At 44.3% G+C, this 19,799-nt stretch overlaps 1 protein-coding gene across 2 annotated transcripts in view; it reads right to left on the reverse strand.

The window, feature by feature from the left end:
- Positions 1 to 1,051: 1,051 nt before the first annotated feature.
- The window catches only part of CAMKK2 (calcium/calmodulin dependent protein kinase kinase 2), a 47,460-nt gene continuing 28,712 nt past the window's right edge, over positions 1,052 to 19,799 (reverse strand). The window contains exons 10-17 of one of the 2 annotated variants that reach the window (XM_054006508.1): positions 15,411 to 15,499; positions 14,959 to 15,158; positions 14,799 to 14,852; positions 13,467 to 13,540; positions 12,441 to 12,528; positions 11,304 to 11,432; positions 8,503 to 8,603; positions 1,052 to 4,613 (exon numbers count right to left, since the gene is read on the reverse strand). In XM_054006508.1, the coding sequence (XP_053862483.1) occupies positions 4,541 to 4,613; positions 8,503 to 8,603; positions 11,304 to 11,432; positions 12,441 to 12,528; positions 13,467 to 13,540; positions 14,799 to 14,852; positions 14,959 to 15,158; positions 15,411 to 15,499 (808 nt within the window). In that variant the 3' untranslated portion in view covers positions 1,052 to 4,540. Of the gene's footprint in view, positions 4,617 to 8,502; positions 8,604 to 11,303; positions 11,433 to 12,440; positions 12,529 to 13,466; positions 13,541 to 14,798; positions 14,853 to 14,958; positions 15,159 to 15,410; positions 15,500 to 19,799 lie in introns of both variants that reach the window. The other variant, XM_054006507.1, reaches the window with a different exon arrangement.

Raw genomic sequence — 19,799 nt, forward strand, 5'->3', positions numbered from 1 at the left:
AGGGCAGAGCTGAAGCGTTATCACCAGCTACTGCCACTGTTGGAAAAGTGCTTTTCCTATGTTGGTGCTAGGGCAGAGGTGTACACAGCCTGGAGGAGGGAGTAGACTCTGACCACTCCAGCTGTGAACCAAACTCATCCTTCCACAGCAGGATTTGTAGGTGGTCCTACTACTAGCTATGATCTAGCCAGTGGACAGATGCAAGGACCAGTGCTCTATGAGCTGCAGCCTGCCCCTGTTCTCCTTCCCCTCCACCACCCTAAACTTCAACAGCATAGCTGCTGAATTTTGCTTAGATGGGCCTGTCTTAAATGCCAGGAGAACAGGCTTGGGGGGTTGAAAAATCAGGCTTTCACAGGAAGTCAGCTGTACCTAAGTAAGAGGATGCAGAGGCTAGTGGGTAAAGCCTCCTAAACCTTGTCTGAAAGTCACTACACTTCTTCCATTGACATGGCTAGACCTACATCTGGGGAAATGGGGTGGGGAGGGGGTTTACCTTGTGGACAGGGCCAAGCTCTGTTGTTTGGCTCTTTGCATAATGCCATCATCAGGTGCTCTCAGGCTGAATACTGCAAAAAAGGGAAGAGGTACCTTGAATATTTTGCCAGCAGTGGAAAAGTCTTCCCTAAAGAAGTGTCAGAAGTTGCCATCCATTAGCACACAACCACCCACAAAGGCAGCAGTAGGAATGATCTTGCTTTTGGAGGGCTGCTACTCATCTCTTCCACTTAAGTTGCACATTTAATACTAAGCCTAGGCCACACTGAAGATTTTTCCCTACCATCTCATGCAAATAGGCTGAGACAGTTGCATACAATGGTTTAAACAAATGGCAGCGGGCCTGCAGCAATACTCCCATCACTGCTAACAGGGCATCGTGGTCTCTTCCCCTTGCCACTACTAAGAACTGTCCATCTCATTTAGCAGAACGAATGATCAAGTTCTCAGCCATGCTAGCAGGTTCCTGCTGTTTCATCATTTCTGTAATGCAGGATAAAGTTCTCTGGGTCAAGCAGAATAAAAGTTCTCCAATAAAGAAGCTAAGTGGGGGTTGACTTTTGCAGGCTATTTATTTCAACTTGTACAGAGAAGCTTAAACATCTGTGGAAAAACACCTACATTTATTTTATTAGTTAATATAATTTAAGTGATAAATACACAGTATTTAAACTTTATACACTTGATGAAGTAAAATGCATAGTAAACAGGGAGAGGAATAAAACAAGCCTTAGGCATTAAATACAGTATAAAAGTCAGCAATATCACAGAACTTTGAAAAAACAGATTGCTTATCCAGTAGATAATAGGGAGCCACCAACCAATAACCGCTTTACTGTGCAAGTTCAGAGCCACGTGGCTCATCAGTCAGCAGCAATTTATGGCCAGTGTTGGGTTTTTTTGTTAAAGGAGTTTCAAGGGGAAAACTAGCCACAGCCCCGTTCAAAGGCACAGGTAAAAGGGTTACTTCACTACAACAAAGATCGCTTGACTAGTAAAGGACGGTAGGTACAAAACTGAACAGGTTTGTATCTATAGTTTCTCTAACAGCTCATGCATTTAGATAACAGATCTTTCTCACACTTTATACTTTGACAAGGAAGCCCACATAAAACAAGGAGCTTAATTCAGAAAAGTATATTGGGCAGAGAGGTCAGGCTGGAGACTGACACCTTAGAGACTAACAAATTTATTAGAGCATAAGCTTTTGTGGACTACAGCCCACTCTAATAAATTTGTTAGTCTCTAAGGTGCCACAAGTACTCCTGTTCTTTTTGCGGATACAGACTAACACGGCTGCTACTCTGAAAGGCTGCAGACTGTTACTCAGACATGGAGCTAGGTGTAGCAGGAAAATAAATTCCTTGGGGAGTTTGCTCAAGGAAGCTCTTAGGTTTTGGATGCTTAGGAGTCAAAGGCCAATGTCCATAAACTGTTCTACAGCTAATCTCTGGTGCCGCGATACGACGCTGATAGACCTGAGCTTGTTTTAGTAGATGCATTACTCCCTGCATTGCACCTCTCAAGGCCCTGATCACTCCTGTTTTGTAAATTAAGCTTTAATTATATAAAACGGCATGTACCAAATCATTAATGTAAATGGAAAAATTCAGCACTATATCTCCATATCGCTCACAGGCCTTAAACAAAAACACAATACACAAACTACCCAGGAAGAACAATTAAAGAGAATTTTCTTTTAAGCATTTAGATGCATTTTTTTTGCAAAACAACAAATCCACTTACGAGCGCAGGAAACCAACTGGCAGCTCTTTATCAGATCTGTATTTCCACAAAGAAAATAGATGGGGAAAAAGAGGAAGGAGAAATTGTGACGCTTGAGTTTACTTTGGGATTCCTCTTGGTATTAAAAAGCAAAGCAGCAGAGCCAACCATCGCAGTTCACAGCTTCCAATTAAGCAAGAGGAAGAACTGAATGTCCTTTTCACGGCTGTGGATTCATTGTTTCTGCTCTGAAAACGTTTACTGAAGTTGTGGTTCTTGTATGAATCATGTCATCAGTTTTGGAAAGAAGAGGACTATATCATTCCAGTACCAACTTGGGAACACAGGGAATCTTGGATTATTGGGACCCAGAAGGTTTTGCCAACTATACAGACAATTATGCTAAAGGGAACTTGCATAAGTGGGACTTTTCTTGCTAATTACCAAATTAACTTCCTAACTCTTAAATAAAGGTCTGTCATTTCTAGGGTGATGGGATTTGCTGTACCTGGTCAGAACATAGAGCCAACAAATCCTGCCTCTTGCAATGTCCACTAACTGATGCTTCAGAGGAAGGCAAGAATACAACTACCTCATAATGGCTCTGGCCCAATAAGCCCTCTGTAGGGTAGGAGGTGGGTGGGGGAATTACTAGTGATCAAAATAATACTTGACACTTCTATAGTGCCTTCCACGCAAGGATAAAGAATTCAGCCTCATACGCCCCTTACATGGTAGGGAAGTTTGATTCTCCCAGTTGCACAGGCCGATGAAGTGACTTGCTCAAGGTCTCACACCAAGTCAGTGGGAGGGCTGAGAAAAGAAGCAGCTCTTCCACCTTTCAGTGCCATGCTTTATCTATTTTGACCCTTCTCCAATCAAATGGAGAATCTCATCCCCACTCATGATTACCTCAGTTATTCTGCTCTAGCCACTAACAGAGCATGCATGAGCTGAAAATCTAATGTAGAAGCCAGAATCCCACCACGTGCCGTTTACATTTTACCACCACCACAAAATCATTCCGAAGTAATCTCAGGGACGATGAAAATGCTCTTAGTAAGGAGTCATCCGTAGACTAGATGTGCATTTAAATTACTGAAGTCTGCTAACTAGCCTCTGATCCACAGGGATTTACAAACTATTGGCTGCTAGTCTGCAGAAATATCTAGCCCCAAAATCCAAATTAAGAGTTGGGGGGGGGGGGGGGACTTCTTTGAAAGTTACCAGCTAATCTAAATATTTCAATAAGATCTTAAATCCTAAATGAGCCCTAAGTCTATTTAGATACAATTTAAAAAACAATTTATGCTATTTGTACGTATTAAACCATGTGATGTACACGGAAGTGAAGGATTTTACCCTGAATTTAACATGTAACTATATAGCTACCGAGCTCAAGTAAAAGATTTAGAAAAAGTTAGTGCTTCTTTTGCTATTCAAAACTGGAGTTCACTTTCCCACAGCAATACAGGTTTTAACTCATTCTAACACAAAACGCCCATTGCTGTAAGAATTCAGACCAAACTTCAAGCCCTTAGATACATTTCCCATTTGTACCCTGAATACTTGGCCCAGCTAGTGCACATCTATCCATGCTAATGTCAAGATTTTAGGAAAAGTGGTATCTTCAAAACACAGTAATTAACGTTAGTTTGTGAACTACCTGAAGATGCTATTTATTCAAACTGTTAAAACTTTGCTCAAAAAGACAGGCATTGTTGAAAAAAGTGATGTGGTGGTTTTTACTTTGCTTCCGTGCAATTAATATGTGTCAATTAGAAAAAACAATAAAAAATAGATGCAACAATATTTCCGGTAGGTTGTGAACTCTCAAAGTGCATAATTCTGGTTTTTACAGCTGTGTACGAAGCTTCACACTTTCACATGCCTGCCAACCTACCTTGTACAATACCTTGTGGCATTAGTCTCTGTGAAATATTTGGCATTAAAACCACTTAAAAGCCATTTCCAACTGCATCTTTCTTTCTTTGCTTTTTGCAAATCATCACCACTGCCCCTCACAATCATCTCACCCGTCTGATCTCTGCCAACATGTTTCCAACAATAAATCAAGCAGTCCATTTAGTTATGTATTTAACAATCAGAGATGTTCAATGTTTATGACAAGTACTGTAATCTGATTTCTTACAACATGCTGCTATGTAAGCGCTACATGCAGCGTATAATGCTGTACGAGTGCCGTGTCATGCGGTGTTTATTTGGCTTAGGCTCTGTTACATCTCTTATCCTCAGATGCACATTGTATAAAAGGAGCCATAGACGAAGTTGCTCATCATAACCATAATGTTGGATTTCACGAAAGAACTTCATCTCCTCCCACATTTGGCAGGTCATTGCACTTCAGATTATCTTCGCTGCCTTGCTTCCTGCTTTAAAATAAATAAAACACATTAGTGTCCTTAAAAAGGAAACATTTTATATGAGGAGGAGGGAAAAAAACCCTGTATATGGTCTCACCATATCATCTAGTAAACAATTCCCACACTGCCAATCACAATCATGGTTTATTTTTGTAAGCACAACAAACCTAAATAGGTAAAGACAGAGCAGACTGGGTAAGAACTAGCATTCTAATGGCTGTAACCATATCCCAAACCACTCGAAAGCAACAGTACTAGCTATCAAAGATTAGACCGTAACACACATGGAAGCAGTCTCACATGAAAGACTGCAGGATAGTGGAGGCTGGGGGGAGGTTAAAGAAATATGGGAAGATTCTGGGCCACATAAAATCAAATGATAAAACACATATATGGTAAAAGAGAGAACAGATCACCTCCTTACCCACTCTGTCTAGCCCTCAGCCACTTACTTCACTTCACATGACTGATTTAACCAGTGTTTGTGGGGGGGTGGCAAAAATAAAACAAGTTACTATCATCTGCTGTGTTTGACAACCGCTTCCGTAGTTGATCAGTGATGGAAGAGACAGGAGCTTGCTAATCACAGCATGTAAAATATTACGGCTCTGTTGTAGAACAATCAAATCACCGATATGAAAAGGATTTGAGTGTCAGACTGTCAGCTACAATTCGGAATATGAGAAAAAGACTCAGAAAATACACAGATAAATTCTTTTATCTCATAATTAATAACATACATTATGGGAAGATGTCTTCCACGCACAACTCCATCTGAAGTCAACAGGAGTCACATGCATAAGCTGAAATTCACCCCTCTGCAGGCCAGCCTGAGGTCTAGATACAACTTAAATCCTACTTAATCTCTCAAAATAGGATTCAATTGGCTGGTGCATAGGCCTTGTTCTGTCCCTCTGCACATGGTGAATTTTACGGATTGAACACATCTCAGGACAAGAACTTATCTTAATGGATAATTGGGGGATTTACTTGCTTAAGTTCCAGGCATGCCCAGAAAGGAATCGAGCATTGGCTAAGGAAAAGATTCAGATTACACACACATCTGTCAGCTGAGCCTCCTGTAATCAACGTAATACAGGGTCTTTGGGGAAAATGTAAGTAAATTACCATGCCCTTTAGATACTGCTAGAGAGAGGAGCGTGAGTGGTGGAAGCCAGTGTCCAGCAACAGCACGTTCAGTGGTTTGTCAACCCTTCCGTTCAGAAAACTCAATCCCCCATGGTGCATCTGTTTTAAGATTCTCCGTAGAAAAACCAAGCAAATGCTCAGGCTACTTTGGGAAATTAAAACAGGATACAAGTGTCTCAAGAAACTGCAGCTCTACCTTTGTTAGACACTGGTAGAGCAGCAGAATCCAATAACGTGTTCTTGGTATTGCAACCTTAAACTGACACAGACTGAATCTGCCAGGATGCGTTTCAACTTCAGTAACTTGAAAATGACAATGAATAGGATTTCTCTTTATTAAGTCTGTGATGATATTTCACTAGATTGATCTTCCAGTTTATCCAGATGGAAAATGCCTTATACAGCCTGAATTACAAATGTAACACACCAAAATCACAGGCATTAGCAGTCTTTTGGGTTCATATACAAGGGCTCTGGTTCAAATTAAAATCAATTTTCTGCACCAGGCAGTTAGGTGCTGAATATACACAGGACGGAGCCAGACAGGAGCTTTCTGCTTAAGAGATGTTGTCACTTGAACTCCCATGCAGATGCAGCCCATTCTAAGCACTAGCAGGCAGGACACCAAGCCCTCATCCACCTGGGAACCAGTGGAGCCGGGCATACTATAGGCTGGGTAGGAAATGGGAACTTCACAGTAAGCATCTACAAGCTCAGCAAGGCCCTTAGAAAGCCTCATTCCAGCTCAGGAGCCCATAGACACTTGGGGTGAAATCCTGGCTCCACTGAAGTCAGTGAGTGTTTTGCTATTGACTTCAGTGCTGGCCCACGTACAAGCCCCTGGGATCTTATCATCAATGGAATGAGTCCAGGTGAAAAAATCTGCTTCAAATGAGGGGGAAAAGGTGATGGCAAACAAGAAGTCAGCGTTTGTTTTCATTTATTAATCTGTATTTAGTACAAAGCAGATCCCAACACAACGGATCAGTTTATTAAAGTGAAACCTTTATTCTAAAGGTAACTTATTAACGTTTCACAGCTGCAATGCAAACAGAAAAAAAAACAATGCACCTTTAATCTGCCTGATTAGTTTACTGGCAAAATTCAGTTCTGTGTCCTCCATTTTAGCAAGGAAATCCATACAAGACCAGGAGGGATAGCTCAGTGGTTTGAGCATTGGCCTGCTAAACCCAGGGTTGTGAGTTCAATCCTTGAGGGGGCCACTTAGGGATCTGGGGCAAAATCAGTACTTGGTCCTGCTAGTGAAGGCAGGGGGCTGGACTCGATGACCTTTCAAGGTCCCTTCCAGTTCTAGGAGATAGGATATCTCCATTCCTGTTATCAGAAGAGCAATTCATGCATGTCTATCATCCACTGCATGCAGCCAGAACAGCTTTTGTTATTTACCAGTTATTTACTAGTAATGCGTGATCCACTTTCTGAGAAAGCTCCATTAATGCTTTAAAGGACTATCCTATTTTAAATGTAATTTTTCTACAGCTTATGGACTTCATTGGTTGAAACAATGGCAATCGGTTACTGGGCTCACACACTCTGGTGAATGGACAGCCCCCGATTCTGAAACCTTCAGATGATGGCCACTGCTTGTAGCACTAACACTGCTTCCCGGTGTAAATGGGTCTCCAAATTGTGCTCCCTCTCCTTGTACCTAGAGCTCTGTACGGAGACAATTTTGAAGGGAACACAAACCCAAAGAGATAAACGCTTCTCTTGAGTTGCATCACACATTATCTGTGAATGTCCCAGAGCTCCATGGAGTATACGTTGCATACATGAATGGACAGGCAGAAGGCACTGTTGGGTAAGTCTGACTGATGTAATATTTCACATTTACTGATTTGTTTTTTCTAGAATTGTGCAGAGTGGGAAAGTGAAGTGAGAACGGCACAAATCAGGTAAGACAACCACAGTGTCGAGGCCTTTTCCCCACCTCCCCAATAATGAGCTGAAAGGAACCAACGTGGACTAGAATCCAGCTTGCACTCTCTTAGCTGTGTTGGTTTTCCAGGAGCAGCTTTGACTGAATACACACAAGGAGCAGATGAGATGCATAAGAAGGTGCCAGTTTTACAATCACTCTGACATTCCTCGGATGGGAAGGCTCCATTCCCATTCACATGCAGGAAGTGAACAGCAGAGCTAGCCTTTTCATAGGTCTCCTACTCCTCTTTATTATAAGGCTTTTTGCCTTTATGAGACTCTGTGCCTCTAATCCGCACAAAAGTGGCAGCAGTAAGGACAACTCCTGAGGGACATCGAACACTCTTCCTGCAACTACAGTTCTGTCTCCTGGGGGAGTTCAGGATCTCAGAACCTCTGAAAATTTGATTCTAAATCAGTATTTCCACTCACACTTGCGTAAGGAGCCATGTGTCCTGAACTGGCTCAGGCTACAGTAGAGCTATAAAACAGAGGCGGAGCATTCTTTGATTTCATTCGGATTTGGTACAGGATACCATTTGTGTAGTATCATAGCACCGTGTGCTTCAGTTACAAGCAACTCACAGGAACCACTTCCCTTACCACTGAAATGCAGTCTTCTATGGGTATAAAGAGAGTTGAGATTAGATTCAATACATACAGCGTATCAACTAAAAGCCTGGTTGTAGTACAGGTTTCAAATAAAAATTCTCAGGCTCTGCTGGTGTTTTGCACTGTGACTATTCACTCAGTGTAAATCACTCTGGAAGTATCCATTGCGCCTGAGTGAGATGAAGACACTTACTTCAGTAGGTTCCCTGGGGCACACAGTGGTCGTTCTTCTCTCCTGCTCCCCTCAAATGGATTCCCGAAAGATCGTTTCCTGATCATCGTTTTAACCAAGATCTGCAGGACAAGATTGATTTCAGTCAGGGATAACCCTTTCCAATAGCAGTGCATTTCCACTCAAGAGTAACAGAAATGTTTAAAGTTTATACTGAACCAACAGAGTTTGTGCTTTAGCAAACTATTAAAAACAAGCCTAGACCGGGCAAAGTTTTCATTTAACAATAACGACGATTGCCAGGTCTCCAACTGGTTAGTACAGAAGCTCATTTCTTTATCTGGAACTCCTCAGAGCTACATATGCATACTTCAAACCACAGGAGACTGGATATGAAACCTGAGCGAAGAATGTGACATTTTCTTCTCCAATAATCTTTCCAATTCAAAAGTGAATTTTGATTTGCATGTATCTGTCACCCTGCTGGGTTCACTTTCTGTGAATTTCCAGCTGCTTGGTCTTTAATGGCAAGAATACTCATTAAAGCACAATTTGCTGGGGGGCGGAAAGGGGGGAGAGAGAATGCTTTAATACTTGCCAAAACTGAATTGTGAATGGAAACTCTATAGTTTGTACTGAGCTAAGTTTAACTGTGAAGCACAAAAGTTACCAAAAAAAGAATTTGAAATTCATGTTACCACTTAGTTTCATAACTTACATGTTATTGCATCAGTTTCCTGATTGAATTAAGGATGCAGCTAACCACCATAGAGCAAACTATGAGTATTACAATTGAGTGTATAGTTTGAATGTACTGTCAGTGGGTTACAAAGTCACTTAGGGAACAGAAACAATACCACGTGATTAATGTAAAAGCCAAGAGTGTGTGAATCTTATACCTCAGTGTAACATTTGCAGCTTGACAGGTAGACTAAGAATTATTCCCTGGAGAAATTTGTGAATAATTTTGAAGAACAAATCAAATTTGAGAATTCTGCAACCTGTCAGTGCCAATTCATGAATAGAAAAAAAAAAAAAAGGAGAGAGAGGCAAAACAAGTTGAATAAATCATTAATTTTGCACTCAACTGTGCTAGACACACATTGATGTCAAATGGGGCTGTAGGTACTCAGCACTTCTGGGGGGAAAAAGTCAGAACTTTTTCAAACGTTCTCCTTTGATTGTGAACTCTTCAGGTGGGGATGATCATTGTATTTGCATCTCGTACAGGGCAACACACAATGTTAGCATTTAAAAACCAATCTATTACAGGGACGTTAAAGCAGATGAGCTATTCACAAATAAAGGCAGAAATAAAAATGCAGGCTCTTTTTTTTCCTTCTTATAAATAATGACCTAAATTCAAAGACATGACAGCAGGACAGGAAGGAGGTTGCTGCTAATGAATTCAAGGCGTAGGAGATTTGGGGTGGGGAACACAGAGATTGTCTGATGTGAAGCTGAGCCCCGTGAGGAGCAGATGCAGAGACTATCCTTGCTGGGCCTGATCCTGTCTGGATTCAGCGTGCCTCCTGCAAAGTGCAGAGCACCCTCAATTCCCACAGAACTCAGGACTGAGCGTGCTCTGTGCTGGGCAGAATTCGGTTCTCTAAAAGGAAAGAGGCCGTGGAGCACAGATTGCTCCATTGTCTGCTCAGCAGAACACATGCACACACGGTTGCCAAAAATCATTGTTCTTCCTCCCAGATTTGTCCCCTCTCAGTAAAGTGAGAGTACGGGGCACAGGGGCAGGAAGGGGAAGGCAGCACAGCACCTCTTATGACACCTTGCGGCGCACAGTGAAAAAGCAGAAGGTACAAGCTAAAACTATGACAACACCACTGAGCAGCCAGGGCTCCAGTGGTGGCCAAAAGAACATCTCAACAGGCCCAGGGATACCTGCTTGAAGGCCTGGTCTCTGTTGAGTGCAGCCCTCCTCTCCATATGGTCCAGAACTTTAAATATGGTTCTGCTGTGGAGCTGGGCTTTGCAATCGTTGGGAGGCAACCTACGAGAGCTTTGAAATCTGAGAGCGAACCACAAGTTGGCAAGATGGGAAAAAAAATTTTGTTTCCCTTTTTTCCTCCACAGCACCATATTAAAAACAGCCACATGAAAACCCTAAGGCAAGTTAAGAGACTAAAGCATTCAGTATTCTTCTGCTAACTCCCACTACAATACACCGAGATTTCCCTTCAGTGCAGGACACGGGACAGGCATGACCAAAGGCCTAGAGCTGCCAGGTTAAAAGCAAGCTGGAGTTTAGAAGGTCCAATCAAAGCGACAAAATCCCACTAAACAGCAGTTGCAAGATGGCAGCCACAGATGCTCCAATCAGATGGTTTTTAGAAAGGGGTTAAAAGTGACAGGGGAAGGGGAAGCCTCAGCACTAGAAGATAAGAGACTCAGATCTGCGGAACAGCGACAAGAGAGCAACTTCTTAGACAACATTCCATCTTAAGGGACTGCTCTGAATGATCTCCAGACATACAGAGTTCAGTTCCACTCCAGCTTGAGGGGAAGGCTACTTCCACCAACAACTGACTTTGTGGTCTTTTTAGCAGCTGCTTAGAAGGGCAGTGCTGTCCTAGATCTAATTCGGGAAAAGCTTCTGACACAGAAACGCCACATGCTGCTGCATGGTGCCCAGATGCCACCCCACTGATGGGTGCATTAGAAACAGAGAACACGTGAGTCCTGGCACCTAGTGCTCAACTCTAATCATTCATCAGCACAGCTAGGTCTGAGCAGTGATGCTGGGGCAGTAAGAACAGAGAATTTCCATGCACCCACTGAGCCAACGGTTGTCCTGTGTTACTCACCACTGTGGCCAGGCTCGGGATGTGTTTGACCGAGTTCTCGACTTCTTCTTCGGTCACCTCGATGAGCGTGCAGTTCTCATCCTCCGTCGGCAGCGGCTCCGCTCCGTTCTTAGTGACCCATGGGTGCAACTTCAATTAACAACACAGCCTGTCAGAAACGATTTCCTCTTTTTGAAAAAATTAGAACAACCCAGACCTGGCAAGCGCACCAGTACTCATAGGCCTGTGAGTTATTAAGGAGCCAGGGACGCTCTGCCCTTTAACCTAGTGAGCTAGAGGAATGGACGATCCCAAATCATTCGGACTAGAGAGGAGCCTAAACCAAAACTGCAGCCTAAACCAAAACTGCAGATACACACACCCTCAAACTTTGGGGAAGTGCAGCTCTAGATCCAAACTCTGTGGACCAGGCCTATAGTCACGTAGGAGGGGAAAGCATAAATAATGGGTAGCACATACAAAGCACTTTGCATCCATGGAGCTGTACATGCTTTACAAAGATGGGGAGTCATCATTACTCTTATTTTACAGATGGGAAAATGGAGGCACAAAGAGGTGAAATGACTTGCCCAAGGTCACGCACAGAGACAAGTGGCAGAGCTGGGAGTAGAATCCATGGGTCCTGGCTCCTAGTCCCAGACTTTAAACCAACAGACCACAGCAGAAATGGGAGAATAAGGAATCTTTTGCCCAATCTCCGAACACCATGAACCATTGTCCATTTCTCGAGCCCTTTCTGAAGGTTCAGAAATAGCTCATTAACTCCCCCTGGTTCCTACCTTTCCCCAATCTTATTTGCCATTTTCACAGCTGCTCAACCCTTCTGGGCTCCAGCAGAGAGAGAGGGACAGAAGTCTCCTGGGAAGGCTGTTTTGCAATATTATCCTAGAAGCCCAGGAAATACCGGACTCAGACGATTTCTTTATGTGGCCTAGTCTTGCAGGCACAAGAGGTCCTGAGATGGAGAAGGCTCAGGAGGGCCTGAAAAGGAGGCATTGGTAGTTGGGGGAGGGAGCAATGAATCATAAACTGACTCCAGACAAGACTGAGCAAAGAAAACGCAAAAACATAAAAACAGCCTGGACAGTAGCGAGGCCGCAACTCACCAACAAGGCTTCATTTCCAACTGGCAAGTACCTTGATTTCCGGGACTGAAATCCTGGATTCAGGGTTTTTATCCAGCATCCGCATGATCAGATCCGTGAAATCCTCGGTAATGTCTGGCCTTGGGAAATTAAGTGAGCCACGGGTTAATTTGAGAGAGTTCACAGCCACTTCTCATTGACAGGTTTCATCATATCAGCTTATTTCCAAAGAGATGTTTGGGGGGGAAGAGCTAGGTCTGGACATAGCACCCTGGGCTTAAATGTCCGTGCTTCTGCAGATTGCTTAGGCTAGTGCTAGAGAATGCCCATACTGTGTGCACACTCACTGCTACTCCACGCTGTGTGCACACTCACTGCTACTCCACGCTGTGTGCACACTCACTGCTACTCCACGCCGTGTGCACACTCACTGCTACTGCACCGCGGAGCTGAATCCGAGGCCCATGCTGCCCAGCACTCACTTTGGTAAAGCTCTGAGTGGAGGTGACAGTGTTTGGGAATGGGATTAAAATGATGAAGGAGAACCAAGGATTAAGGAGTAGCAGAAAATTTAGGAATCCATGGGATTACTCAGATCAGTTACTTCTTCATTTAGTCACTGCCCCGGGAAGGAGGGACCCACTCCCATGTAACTGTCCCCAAGGGAGTTTCCATAGGAGAAGCAAATACACACTGACATGACTTGGAGTCAAATAAACAACCGTGCTCAGAGCAGTCAGGGATGCGCAGGGTATAAAAAAAAAGATGGAGAGATTGGACAGAAATCCACCATGTGGCAATGGAAGAGGTTAATTCCCTTTGGAGACTCCAGAACTTAAATCACAAACATTTTTTCAACAGCTGTAGATCAACAAATGTTGACCCCATGTCAAGTTTGAAGGGAGTTTTCCAGGGATGAGTGCAGCAGAGAAAGGGAAGTATTGGTGGTTTGGGTTAGTTTTGTAAAATCTCATTGGATCAGGTCCAGTTCCATTGACTCAGTGCTTTCTGGGATCCTGGGGAAATGGTGTTCACTTTCCAACGTGCATAAATAATAAAAAGCCTTCTATATACTCACTGATCTGGGAATTCCAGGGGTTGGGTCTTGATTTTACTGTGTAAACTTAGAATCCTCTCATCCATAAAAGGGCACTAGTCACAAACAAACAAAAATAAACAACAGGATTTATTAAGCAATAAACCAATTTGGTGGAGTCAGCAGAACGCATCACTTGCCTTGGGAAGAATTTTGCAGGATTCCAAAGGAGAGGGAGAAAGAATTCGGGGGAAAATACAACATAGGGCCGATTTTCTCACCATGTTATTTTGTTCAGCTTAATTTAAAAACAACAACAAAAATGACACCTTTACATAGTGTGGGCTCAAAGGACAGAATAGAACAACAGCTCCTGGCTGAACAATCTGGACAGGCCCAACCCTACAATCCTTGAGCATTCTGAAAGCAGTGGAGCCTCTCACGAGCAAGCACTGCAGGATTGACCCCATGGTTTGGAAGAGAGCCAGACAGGGTCATCCATTCTCCAGCATCATTTATTAAGCCATCTCTCCCTCTACGTCCCATTGCACCAGCTAAGATCTCTGCTGGATGAGGTCTTGCTCGCCCAGGACTGGCACAAAGATGTTCTCAGCAGAGGTGCCCTCTGCTGGTCAAATGGATCTACTGTTTAGTAATTTGCAAGGTATGGGAGAAGCTCACCCATTTACTTGGGCTTTCCACTAATGAATCCATTAGCATCACAGCAGGCATGGGTCATGTGCAATTTCACCGAGTCACCCAAGCTTGTGGTTATTGATTTTAAGCTGAATGTGAAATGCCCAGATGTTCTGACAATATAAATGAATCAGGGCAGGAATTACTTCATTATCACAAACCATCCCCACACACAGTGAGAAAAACCGCTGCAGTAATGTCCAGACACCTTAAGAATGAATGATTAGAGATCCATAAAAAAACCCAACACTTACGGAGCTGTGGGTTGCACAAGACACTCTACGGTAGAGCCTGTGTGGGACTAGTGTAGAGCCCTGCAGTGGAACTGGGATCCTGTGGGTCCTGCAGGACCCGCTGCCATAATAGTGGGAGCAGGATTTAAAAAGTCTCACGCTGGTCTCTACAGCAATGAAGCCCTGCAGATGGGCGACGCTGGGCTGGGCCTTAAGAGAAGCAGCTTCATTGTAAGGCAGGCCTCTGCACACCCTTTGCGCTGGAGGAATGTTGGCCCAGCCCCAGCGCAGCAGGGGATAGGTTATGGGAGAAGAAGCCATGACTGATCAGGCTTTTTTGTGGGGGAGGGAAGGGGATATAAATTTCACCCTATGAAACACCACACAGAGCCTTGTGTAGAGAGATGCTGACTCACTGACCAGACTCAACCAAGAAACTCATTACCTGTCCAAACACAAAACAGAAGAGCGTGATTCCCATGGCCCATACATCCAAAGCCTTGGAAGAAAGGAGAATACAGTATTATGGCTAGTTCTTGCACATGGAGCCCGAAAAGCGTGTACATATTAAAGAGACAGTTATAAAAATCCTTACTACAAAATACCTTGCCAGAAAAGATTTTTCTTATTTCTGAGAGGGTTTCCGGTGCCATGAATGCAGGGGTGCCCACAGTGTTGGTCAGGAGGGCATCAGTTCCTTTGAACTCATTACTCACTCCAAAGTCAGCGATTTTGATGTGACCATCTTCCCCAACTAGAAGGTTGGAAGGTTTAATATCCCGGTGGATTATCTTTTGATAGTGCACTGTGTGTTAAAGAAACAGCAGGACATTAATGGCAGTGAATGCTTGTAACACAACTAGCAGGTGGTAGCTAAGAGCAAATGACCAAACACACAGGGATTGCAAAACTCAATTAACAAGAACGTCGAAACTATGGGCCAGATCCTGAGTTGGTGTCAGTCAGTGTCGCTTTGCTGGAGCCAGCTGAATTACACCAGCTACGAATCTTCCCCCACGTTGTTAAGAATGCCAGTGGTTTCTGTTTAGAAGCTTACAGTATTCGATGCCTTTGATCAGATCCTGAAAGTAGAACCGAGCCTGATCTTCAGTGAGAGGTTTAATGGCAGGGACTTCCATCACAGGCCTGGAAAGGCAACAAAGCAGGGCTAATGAGGAAGAGGGGCACAGTTTAGAACCCACAAGATGTCAGAGGCTTCTTTTTCCAACTGATGTTTAAGAGAACAGGTAGCAAAGCTCTGACCCAGTGAGAGATAATGGATTCTTTAGCTCATGAGCCTGGCTATCCTACAACTCTCCTTCCTGTCTTCAGCAAATGCTGTGAATTAACTCACTATAATAAACCAGAACGTTGGCATATTAGGCCCTGTCTACACTATAAAAATAATCATGTTGCATTGTTGTGGCTCAGGACGTTGACACATGGTTTTTAGTTATCTATGGGTATGTCTACACTGCAATGGAACAGCCGTGGCTGGCCCACGTCTGCTGACTTGGGCTCGTGCTACAGGGCTGTTTAACTGCAGTGTTGATGTTTGAGTTTGTGCTCGAGCCCTGGCTCAGGGACACCCCACGGGCCAGCTCCAGGTGTTTAATTGCAGTGTAGACACATCCTATGTCACCAGAAGAAACAAGCTGGGGAACTCAATTGTAATATGGTAGATACAGTGGCACCTTTACACAGACTCTGCCTAGGAAAGGCAGTGCCAGACATTCAGCCATCCCTGCTGCTCCAGGGGAGAGATTTTATGTCCCTGTTCTTTGGTTACATTAGGGCCCCTTTGCCGCACTACACTGTTGCAAAGCAGCCCTAAAACCGCTGGAGCCAGCCACAATCTCAGCCGAGCGGGCTCCTCAGCTGGTGCAGAATTGAAAAATGGCTCCTACGCTAGCCCTCCTCTTGGTGGGTGGCTTAGGGGACATAGCTGGGGCTCCCCTAAAACCCAGCAATTCCCAGCTACTGTAACTGCCCCTGAGCTTGACAGCTTGCATAAGTTACAGCAGCCCCCAGGCTGCTCCGAATTACCCGGGGGGGGGGGGGGGAGAGGGTCAGTTCAGAACACAATGGCCCAGGACGAGGACCAGGGAAGTAGAAAAGTGGCTTAAAGTCACCTTTGCAGCCTTGTGAGTTGCGCTGCGTGTTCTTTGGCTGTAGCCAAAGATGGAGGCCTACACCTTACCTATCCCTCTATATGATTTCCCCTCTTGCATGGGCACCTGGATGGATGTCACCCCAGAATATCCCCCTGGTTGTGATACACACAAGAGCCCGAGCAGCAGGGCTCTGCTGCCCTCAGTGGCATCACGTTCATGCACAAATGCTCCCTTGGCAGTGGCAGCTCCTCCCTTTAGTATTAGATGGCCAAATCCTGAAGGACTTAATCAGCTCTGAGTCAGGCAAAACTCTTACTGAAGTCAGTGGGAGCGTTGCTTGAACGAGGGTGGAGTGAAGAAATTAGGGTCTGGTCCATTAGAATCCAGGTCATTAACATACATAGCATGGTACGTGCATACAGCACTGGATAAATTATTGGATTTTGGCCTTATAGATCAAGTTTCCCTGTCCCAAAGAGCTTGCAATCTAGAGGCATTGACTAAGGCAAACATTACAGGAAGGCAGAATGTACAAAGGATGGGAAGCAGCCATTACAGTAGAAATGCTTCCTGGACTAAGTGGTGTTTAAGAAGCAGCATGAAAGTGGAGATCTATACAATTAAAAGACTGAGAGAACTAAAAGCCATTTCAGTGCAAGTTGTCTCCTACAGACATGAAAGTGCTGAGCTGCCCTCTCTTAGGTCTGATTCTCATTGAGGTTTAGGCTTGTGGGAAGAGAAGTTTCCAAGGATTTCCAGTGTGGTTTACTCCTGTCACCCAATCGTGTTTCAAGTGTCTTCAAACCCTCTTCCTCAGCACAAGCGGGCTCCACTCCAATCTCCCCCCACGCAGTCACACAGCACAAAAAATGAAGTGGTGTACCGTGGCTCTCTCCCATAAATAGCGGTGTCCCCTCTTGACCCCAGAATCTGGTTCACGTCACTATAAAAAGCCGAAGTGGGACAGGGGAAGGGATTAACTGAGTCACATTAGAAAGGAACAGGGCACAGAACTTGGAACAGCACCTTGGCAGCTGTTTGGCTTGCACATCTGGACCTTACATAGTTCTTCCGTAGGTCACAATGGCTGGCTGTACTGGTCCATCTATTCGTCCTTTCAGAACTGTCTCCTTTCTATATGAGGGACAGATGGAATTTTCTTCAACCCCAGGAATGTTGGTCTCCTCTTTTTACTCATTATTTCCCTCAAACGAAGAGATTTAGGGACAGATCCCAACCTCTATTACACCAGTGCCAATCTGCAGTTACACCCTTAAAGTCTATGGAGTTGCTTTGGATTTACTGGGACCGAGAGCAGAATATGACCCTTAATGTGGCCATTGCAAGAAAAATCTCCCTTCTCCACTACAGTTTTAGTTCCCCAGTATTGCACCCCCCTCCTGTGGTATCTCAGAGAAATGCTGAAGCACAGGATCTGGTGCCACGCCCCCGTCTATTTAGGAACTGGCGAGGTTTCTAGTGTCCCAGGGCTAACTGCAAAGTTCAGATTATTCTTTTGCCATCAGCTGTGCAGGGGTGTTGTTTTTTTGGATGGTGGGTGGGACTCTCAGAGGAAAGTTAAACTAATTAGCTCCACCTTGAATATGTGTCTCTTGTCTCCTTGCCAGAGTCTGCACATTTTCCCAAAAGCCGGGGGAGATGCTGCTGCCCGTCTTGAATCTCTGAAGGATCCAGCATCTAACTGAAGTAGACAGAGCTAAAGAGATGCTAGAGTGCCTTGCTCTGTCCAAGAGTCCCCTTTTGTTCTTCACGCTGGTGGAGGATGCTCATATATTTATCACTGGTGTTATAACAACAGCTAGAGGTCACATCCAAAACCAGGGACCCACTGGCTGAGCACTGTAATGAATAGGAAGAGAGAGTCTCTGCCCTGAAGAGCTTGAAATTTAACCAGAGAAGACAGATCAATGGTGGGAGGGGGCAGAGAGATGGATGTGACTCGACCAAGGTCCCACAACATGTCAATGAAATAGCCAGGAATAGAATCCAGGTCTCCTGACTGCCCTACCCACTGAACCATGCTGCTTGCACTGCCCACCTCTTTGCTGTTCCCATAAATGGTCATCTATAGCCTCCTGAATCCCATCTCACGCTAGCACATGATGGTGCACTGCAGACACTCAACAGGCTGAGTGCCAAAGATAAGACTCATGGATAACACAGGAGATGGCCTCACAAGTCAAGAGGATCAGAAAATGACCCATTAGCGTTTATTATCTGTTGCACAGGATTACCCTCCACTAGCACTAATGGAAGCTGCCTATGCCTCTCAAGGGCAGAGGAGACTCTACAGTACACAATTATTTCTCAGCTGGATACATGGGCTTCCCCACTGTAATATGGGGGGGGGGGGAGAAAGAGGTGAGGAGGACTCAGCATTTCATTCTCTCTCCAAGATGACCCAAGCTAATTCTCAGTACGGAGGGAGAAGATACAGATCAACATAAGCTCAATGGGTGTTTAAATTGTCATGAATCCACAAAGAAACACATTGGCTTACTGTGTGTTCAGCTTCTTGCCCGTGATAATAAGGGAAATCTTCAGCTCTAACAATGTTATTATTTGAATTATTATAGCACCCAAGAGCCATAGCCATGGACCAGGACCCCATTGTGCTAGGGGCTGTACAAACATAGAACCTACCCCAAAGAGCTAACAATCTAGTTTTAGTTACAATTACATCGCTACTGCTGCTGTCATGAGAACTGCAAACAGCCCTTACTACGTTCAGAGATACTTTTTCCTAAACGTCTCATGCCATTTAAACCCTATTTTATTTTTCCTAGAATTTTTCATCTGTAAATCTCAAAGCATTTGACAAAGTCCAGTGAGCATTATTATCCCCAAGTTAAAGATGAGGAAAAAGGTTACATGATTTGCCCAAAGTCACACAGTCATCAGCGGAGTCAGAACCTCAGATTTCTTAACTCCCAGTTAGAGTCCTGTCCACTAACCCATGCTGCCTCTGTCCTCTGCTGATGTAGCAGGTTGAAAGGCAACAGAGTTTAGAAAGGAATAAAACTCAGACAAGATGTTGACATCGCAGAACAGAACTGAGACAGTCTGAATGTAGCATATTGCACGCATGTGCACAAGCCGACACAGGTATCTGCAGTTGTAGATCTGTTGTGCCATTTTCCCAAGACATGCAATAAGGTGTTGTATTGGACCCAGGATTCCACATCTCACAATCATTTGGGCTCATTCTACACTCTCATGGATAAACTCAGAGCACATCAGAGAGCCTCAGTCAGTGTAACTCACATACACAAAGGCCAGAAGAGAGACTGCAGCAAGCAGGAGGAGGTAAG

The sequence above is a fragment of the Malaclemys terrapin genome, chromosome 16, assembly GCF_027887155.1.
Source record: "Malaclemys terrapin pileata isolate rMalTer1 chromosome 16, rMalTer1.hap1, whole genome shotgun sequence".
In the NCBI taxonomy this organism is placed as follows: Eukaryota; Metazoa; Chordata; order Testudines; family Emydidae; genus Malaclemys; species Malaclemys terrapin.